Genomic DNA, 8377 nt, shown 5'->3' on the forward strand with positions numbered 1-8377 from the left:
ACTATTGTGAATCTCTCTCTTTTAATTTTCTTGGGATCTCTTATTTGAATTTTAATAAGGCAATTCAAAATATACAATATATATAATTTTGGAAAAAAAAAACTACTATGCATTAACTCTTTCAAATTAAAGTAATCTCGAAATAACATGTACTTATGGTCAAATATTTATGATTACTAACGGTAATTTAATATCCATTGAAAAACTTTGTTTAAGTGATAATTTTTAATACTCAACCAATTTTTTTTAAGATTAACTAAATATTATATTTTTTTAGTTTTCGACGAGAAATTTTCTATATATAGACGGAGACGGAGACGGAGACGAATTTAACATATATTTTGACAACTCTATTTGCTAATTCAGTAACTAATAGGTAATTAATGAAATTTATATGTATCGTTGAAATGTGCGGACCAAGTTAAAACGCCTGTGCCATTCAAAGCTACGAACACCTGGACTCTAACTTAAATTACCATTTTACCCATAAATTTTATCCAAATTCCGAGCCAGGGGCAGGCGGCAGCTCTCCTCTGGTCAAATCTTTAGATGAAATCAAACTGCATTCCTCAAATTCGGATTCATTTCATTCCTTTCAATCTTCAAAACTATGCTAGATTCTCAGAAGATTTCATGGATTCTGAGATTTATCTTCCTTCTTGGATTAGGGTTTGAATTTGGGGAAGCACTGAAAGTCCCGTTTCGAGTGAACGACGTTCTTCCGGTGCTGCCGCGTCAGATTTCTTGGCCTGTCCTTAACAACATTCACAGTGCTGTGGATTTGTTGCCGCAGTACATTGGATCATTGACGCCGAATAATGGGTCGATTAACTGGAAAGGCGCTTGCTTCTTCGATAACGAGGCGAAGATTGACTTCACTGATTCCGGTGATCGGGGGATTGGGGGCGGCCTTATTCATCTCTCGGTTTGTGATCTTGATATATATACGTGTATATCAGTTTTTTTAATGTGTGTGTCGTGAGTGGAAATTGTGATATGCTTGTGAATTGGAATGCTGGTTTGATTGTGTGGATTAGTTTGGCGCTATACCGGTTTTGCTAAATTGACGTAGTGGGCAATATTTTTATATCAATTGAGATTTATTTATGTGGCTCTTACGTATCATGTGCGAGTATTGCTAACAAGAACAATGGCATCCAGATAAAAAGTTAAAAAATGCTTAGATTGAAACCGATAGAACTTCACAGAAGACGTCTTTTGTCCTCTGTTGATATATTTGTGAGTAATTGAGGTTTGTATGGCTCAATTAAATGTTTCAAGCAGAGTAGGGTGTAATTCAGTTTGAAGACTAAAAATTGGTTTGGGAAATGATAGTTCATGGTATGGGCATTGTTTGAGATTTATCGATTCATTTGTTGCAGGAGATGTGATGAATTCTTAATAAATTTTTTTGGGGAAGGTGCCAAATAAGTAGATTGATGACAATGATGTGGTTGAATTCGCAATTGTTGTTGGTTGAGTTATGTCTAATACAAATGTTCATTGATTTTTGTAAAAATCTGGATAATGTAGTTGTTTGATGAAAATTCTGCTACTTATTGGAGGTCTTATTTGTTCAGAATGCATAAATAAATACATTTAAGGATGTTGTTAAGACTAGTATGTAGTTATTCCACAAGACCTGTGCAGGTTGGAGATACCGGATAATCATATATATTTTTACATATATTGATACATGTGAATCGAATTCTATGCGCTATCCATTCGAAAGAATCTATTTTCTTTTTTTCAATATTAGTGTCTATCTATCGAGGTTCTACTTACGTTTAAACTGTTTGTTACTTTTTTCAGACTGCTGCAGCCCACAGCTGGACATGTATGGATTTATATGTATTTGCTACGCCTTATAGGGTTACTTGGGACTACTATTTTTCTGCCCGAGACCACACTCTTAAAATTGAATCTTGGGAGGAACCTGCTGAAGTGGAATATGTACGAGTTTTTTTAGCAGTTACTTGCTTATGATAACTTTGATTAGTATAAGCTGACATTTGGAACCCCATTGAGCAGGTAAAGCAACACGGGATCTCAGTATTTCTTATGCCTTCAGGAATGCTTGGGACACTGCTATCCATGGTTGATATACTGCCTCTGTTTTCCAACACTGGTTGGGGACAGAATGCTAACCTGGCTTTTCTCAAGAAACATATGAGTGCATCATTTGAAAAACGTCATCAACCATCCCGTGCTACGATCAACCCACAAGATGTGCATTCTGGAGACTTTTTAGCTGTTTCAAAGATCCGTGGACGATGGGGTGGATTTGAGACACTGGAGAAGTGGGTCACTGGTGCATTTGCTGGACATACAGCTGTATGCCTGAAGGATGACTTGGGTAATCTTTGGGTTGGCGAGTCTGGACACGAGAATGAAAAGGTGTGCAGTGTGTAATATATTTCTGGCTGTATGTAAATGTTGATTCCACCGACTCCCCTCTATTTTAATCTAAGATTTAACACATTTTCGTAACATAATATGTCAACGAAGAAGCGTCCAAGATACTTGAATTTTAGTTCTTTCCTTCTTTTTTACTAATGAAAGCATTAATTCGGGAACTTGGCATTTTTATGTCAGTAATATATTTCCTGTGAGGTAAACTCGATAGCTATTGGAAAATGAAAATAACATTACAAATTTTTAAAGTTGCAATACCATGTAATGCCAATGTTATTTACTTAATTTCCCTTTAATATCTTTAATAGTGCTTTTGACTTTGTAAGGCTGAAATTGCAAATTTGGAGTAATGACACATGAGATACATCAGATTGCCAAGGATATCTTGTCAAGGAATTTATTTTAACACCTGATGAGTTGGCTCTTCAGAAGTATTTTCACTTGTTATAGCAAGTAGCAGTAGGAAATATTTATTTGTCATCTTGTATAAAAACATTAATAGAAGGGTTTTGAGATTGAGATTTATGGCTCTTAAATAGTTTATCATATTTCTTGGTTTGAGTTGTTATCATACTTGAGAGTCATTTACATTAGGATATTTATGTTGTTTTTCTACTGGTCTCCTTGTTACCTGCAGGGCGAAGAAATTATTGTTGTACTTCCCTGGGATGAATGGTGGGAATTGGCGCTCAAGGATAGTTCCAATCCACAAATAGCTTTGCTGCCCTTACATCCAGAAGTGCGTGCAAGGTTTAATAACTCTGCAGCCTGGGAATATGCTCGGCAGATGTCCGGCAAGCCATATGGCTATCACAATATGATCTTTAGTTGGATAGACACTGTAGCTGACAATTATCCCCCACCTCTAGATGCTCACTTGGTATGCGTTTATATATGCTCTCTTGAACGAAATTTTCCAATCATATGACATCTTAATGTTGGTTTCATTAAAAACTCGCTGAAGTGGAGTTTGTTTCTGAATTCAGATTAGAATGAGGACTGCTTGTTTTTCCTGACCAGAAGATTGTTTGCAGGTCATTTCTGTCATGTCTATGTGGACCAGAATGCAGCCAGCATATGCTGCAAACATGTGGAATGAAGCTCTTAATATGCGACTTGGGACTGAGGTCACCTGTTAATTTTTTTTTAAAAAAATCGAATTCGTAATCTGTCTTTTTGCCGTCTAGTTTCTGAAGTATCACATTACACACTTGAAACCTGTATTTTCAGGATAAATTTGATTATTATGACTGATGACGCAAGCCTAAAATTGAATCCAGTGATGATTATACTGCGATAAATGTATTGTTGATCTGGAAAAGACAATCTCTATTTTGTATCGCATTTTTTCTCAGTTAATTTTACTGGTAAAAATCTGAATTGTGAGTAAACTTGTATGTGCGTTATTCTTGCTTATGTTGATGGACTCACTCGGAAGTTAAACACGTAGGAAGCAACGATAAAGTTTATCCGACTTCAGTTTTAACGGTTGCCAGATGTCTCATCTCTTGTTTTTTCAATTTTGTAGGATCTGGATTTGTATGGAATTATAACCGAGACTGAAAAACGTGGCATAACTTTTGATCAACTAATCACTGTTCCTGAACAAGATGAATGGGTTTATAGTGATGGGAAGTCTACAACATGCGTGGCATTTATTCTTGCCATGTATAAAGCAGCTGGAGTATTTGGACCGATTTCAAATTCAATCCAAGTAACTGAGTTTACGGTAAGCACCATGAGCCTGTCTCCATACACAGTCGTCGTAAAGGAATCTATTTATCAGGCCGTTTAGATGAATAAAATTTGAGAAGTTATGTGACTTTTTGTTATTGGTCCCTCCATAAACCATTCGTTTGGCCAGCTTGTCTCCCCTCATCCCTGCTCAACCCCACCACCTCTGCCCCCAGATTTCTGGATTTGCTCCTGTTTTATCTTATAATCTCTGTTTGTCCATTTGCAGATCAGGGACGCTTACATGCTCAAGATTTTTGAAAGCAACAGGACAAATTTGCCAAATTGGTGCAACAATGATGAGGATCAGCTTCCTTTCTGCCAAATATTGGGCGAGTATAAAATGGAATTGCCATTTTATAACACTTTGGAGCCATACGCGAACATGAATGAGAATTGCCCTTCTCTGCCTCCAACTTATGAGAGGCCTACTCATTGCTGATTGCTGGATCTTTGGTTTTGGATACGATCAGAATTGTACAAAAAATTATCGAATTTCGTACTGCAGTGCTAGCTTGTAATATTTGTCCAACTTAGATCAATAGTTTCCACTTGTGATGAATGTAATATTTAGCTTATGGTTCCATGTGAGAATTCAACAAAGTTTCTAGACTCGTGACATTTTATATTATGTTATATTATGAAAGACTAGCAATGAGTATGTTAGTTGCTTATTGCAATTTAATCAAAGTTAGTAGTGTGAATTTGTTAAAAATTAACCCGTAAACTAACATGCATACACAGTGTAATTTATATTCTGTTCACCGTTGTATCACAGTGGATATAGTCGGAATGATATGTCAGGTAAGATTTTATTTAATGAAGTGAGATCCACATTAAATAAAATAATAATAAAATCTTTTCCCACATCGGATTGTTGATAAAGTTGCTTGAGAGAATTAGTTATAAATAGAGCTCAATTCCCTCAGTTATTGTATCACAAATTCAAAAGCTTTTTAGCTTTGATAAAAAAGAGAGTGCATAGAAAATAAGAGTGTATTTTTTTCTTGAGTGCGAGAATTCTCTTGTGTGAGTTAGAAATTATTTTTTCGGTATACTCGGGTTGGGAGTGTGAGAAATATTGAGTGTATTGGTGTATACACTTGTTGTAATATTTCTTCCAGTTATAAAAGTTGTAGTGCTCCGTGGACGTAGCCTATATTGGGTGAATCACGTAAATCTTTGTGTTCTTGTTGGTTATTTTATTCCGCAATTATTGGGTATTATCATCGTGGTCGGCATCGCTTGGGTGTAATTCCCCAACAACTGGTATCAGAGCCTTGTTGTGAAAATTCTTAAGAATTCTGAGTATGCTCTGTGGTTGCAGCTTTGTCTGATCTTCCACATCAGAAAAGATTTTTTAGATTTTTTGCTAAGGCTAGAGAAGTGATGGCCGGAGATGATGGATCGGGACCGGGTATCAACAAGTTCGACGGTACAGATTTTACGTTCTGGCGACTTCAAATTATTGATTATTTGTATAGCAAGAAGTTGCATCAACCTCTATCTGGAAAGAAGCCGGAAAAGATGGAGCATGATGACTGGAAGCTTCTTGACCGACAAGTGTTAGGTGTAATACGATTGACCCTAACGAAGAACGTGACACATAACGTGGCGGAGGCAAAAACAACGGAGGAGATGATGTCCATTTTGTCGGACATGTACGAAAAGCCATCGGCAAATAATAAAGTATATCTCATGAAGAAGTTATTTAACTTGAAGATGAGAGAAGATGCATCGGTGACTAAACACATCAATGAATTCAACACGATTGTTTCACAGCTGACATCGGTTGAAATTATATTTGATGATGACATTTGGGCACTTATTCTTTTGGCGTCTTTACCAGACAATTGGGAACCGATGCGGGCAGCGGTTAGCAACTCTGTTGGAAAAAGAAAGCTACAATTCAATGATGTCAGAGATCAAATTATTGCTGAAGAAGTTCGCAGGATGGATTCTGGTGAAGGAACATCATCAAGTTCTGCTCTAAATCTCGAGAATAGAGGAAGGGACAGGAGTGGCGAAAAGAGTTTTAACCAATGGTATGGTAGATCCAAGTCGAGAAACGGAAAAGACAAAAGCAATTTTGAAAAGAATGTGAAGTGCTGGAGCTGTGGTGAGATTGGTCATTTGAAAAAGAATTGCAGATCAACAAAGAACGACGCTAATGTTGTTACTGAGGAGGTACATGATGCTCTATTACTATCTATGGAAAGCCCGGTTGATTCTTGGGTTATGGACTCGGGAGTTTCGTTTCATACCACTGGTAATCGTGATGTATTCAGTAATTACATTGCGGGAGATTACGGAAAAGTTTTCCTGGCCGATGGAAAACCTTTGGAAATAATTGATATGGGTGATATCCGGATGAAGATGACAAATGGATCTGTCTGGAAAATCAACAAAGTAAAGCATGTACCAGAGTTGACACACAATCTGATTTCAGTAGGACAGCTTGATGACGAAGGTCATAAGGTGACCTTTGGTGATGGTTCCTGGAAAGTGAAAAAAGGGAGCCATGATTGTTGCTCGAGGAAAGAAAACTGGAACACTTTATATGACTTCTAGTTTGAGAAATAAATTAGCGGCTGTGGATGCTGGAGCTAATTCAAGTCTATGGCATAGTAGGCTTGGGGATACGAGTGAGAAGGGAATGAAGATGCTTGTTTTCAAACGCAAAGCTACCTGAATTAAAGATCGTTGAACACATGCTGTGTGAAGCTGTATTTTTTGGAAAGCAGAAAAAGCTGAGCTTTTCAAAAGAGGTTAGAGAACCGAAATCAGCGGATTTGGAGCTGGCACATACTGATGTATGTGGACCATCTCCTGTGACATCCCTTGGAGATCACTCAAGATATTATGGCACTACTGTTGACGATTCGAGCAGGAAATTTTGGGTTTATTTTGTGAAAAATAAATCGGATGTTTATGAGACTTTTAAACAGTGGGAGTTAGACATGGAAGATGTGATGGATTCACTGTCATCCAATCACATGTGGGAGTTGTCAGAACTTCCTGAAGGTAAAAAAGTTTTACATAGCAAGTGGGAGTACCGATTAGAACATAACGGTAGCAAGCGGTACAAAGAAATACTTGTTGTAAAAAGGTGAAAAGGAAGTCATTGGTTATACTGATATTTTCTCTTTGGTGGTAAAGTTAATTACTATCAGGAGTGTACTTGGATTGATGGTAAAAGAAGATTTACATCTGGAACAGTTAGATGTAAAGACGGGGTTTCTTCATGGAAAGCTAGATGAAGAAATGAATCGATCACAGGGATTTGAAGTACGAGAGAAAGAGAAAATGGTGTGCAAACTTCAGAAGAGCTTGTATGGTCTAAAACAAGCAAGACAGTGGTACAAGAAGTTTGATGGTGTAATGAATAGTGATGATTTTCTGAGTTATCAGGCTGATCACTGTTGTTATGTGAAGCTTGATGGTTATTATATCATACTACTGATATATGTAGATGATATGTTGATAGCAGGAGCTTGTCTGGAGGAGATTGATAGACTCGAGAAAGAGTTATCAAAAGAATTTGCTTTGAAAGATTTGGATGCTGCAAAACAAATCATTGGAATCAGGATCCTTAGAGATCAGGTGAATGGAGTCTTGAAGCTTGAGAAGATTCCTGGAAGCAAGAATGCAGCTGATATGCTCACGAAGGCTGTTATCATTGGAAAACTGAAGTTGTGTTTTACTTCAGTTGGTCTCCTGGACTAACAAAGGAGGTATGAGCTGCTGCACTGATGGTGTGAAGACATAATTGAAATCAAGTCTTCAAGTGGGAGAATTGTTAGGTAAGATTTTATTTAATTGGGTGGGACCCACATTAAATAAAATAATAATAAAATCTTTTCCCACATCGAATTGTTGATAAAGTTGCTGGAGAGAATTAGTTATAAATAGAGCTCAATTCCTTCAGTTATTGTATCCCAAAATTAAAAGCTTTTTAGCTTTGATAAAAAAGAGAGTGCATAGAAAAAAAGAGTGTATTTTTTTCTTGAGCGCGGGAATTCTCTTGTGTGAGTTAGAGAAATTATTTTCTCGGTATACTCGGGTTGGGAGTGTGAGAAATATTGAGTGTATTGGTGTATACACTTGTTGTAATATTTCTTCCAGTTATAAAAGTTGCAGTGCTCCGTGGACGTAGCCTATATTGGGTGAACCACGTAAATCTTTGTGTTCTTGTTGGTTATTTTATTCCGCAATTATTGGGTATTAT

The 8377-nt window shown here is 37.0% G+C and overlaps 1 protein-coding gene across 1 annotated transcript; it reads left to right on the forward strand.

Moving 5' to 3' along the window:
- Positions 1 to 493: 493 nt before the first annotated feature.
- Positions 494 to 4823, forward strand: LOC140979016 (uncharacterized). Its single transcript, XM_073444368.1, has 7 exons — positions 494 to 925; positions 1813 to 1953; positions 2032 to 2397; positions 3053 to 3295; positions 3450 to 3542; positions 3944 to 4144; positions 4379 to 4823. The coding sequence occupies exons 1-7, from the start codon at positions 611 to 613 to the stop codon at positions 4589 to 4591; spliced, it is 1572 nt and encodes a 523-aa protein (XP_073300469.1). The 5' UTR covers positions 494 to 610; the 3' UTR covers positions 4592 to 4823.
- Positions 4824 to 8377: the final 3554 nt, after the last annotated feature.

The sequence above is a fragment of the Primulina huaijiensis genome, chromosome 6, assembly GCF_012295235.1.
Source record: "Primulina huaijiensis isolate GDHJ02 chromosome 6, ASM1229523v2, whole genome shotgun sequence".
Lineage (NCBI taxonomy): Eukaryota > Viridiplantae > Streptophyta > Magnoliopsida > Lamiales > Gesneriaceae > Primulina > Primulina huaijiensis.

What these genes read in the sequence shown, in the direction of transcription:
- LOC140979016 (XM_073444368.1), top strand. Translation starts at nt 611, where the DNA reads ATGCTAGATTCTCAGAAGATTTCATGGATTCTGAGATTTATCTTCCTT. An exon ending in CTGGACACGAGAATGAAAAG is followed by an intron (nt 2,398 to 3,052) that starts GTGTGCAGTGTG and finishes TGTTACCTGCAG; the next exon opens with GGCGAAGAAATTATTGTTGT. An exon ending in CACCTCTAGATGCTCACTTG is followed by an intron (nt 3,296 to 3,449) that starts GTATGCGTTTAT and finishes GATTGTTTGCAG; the next exon opens with GTCATTTCTGTCATGTCTAT.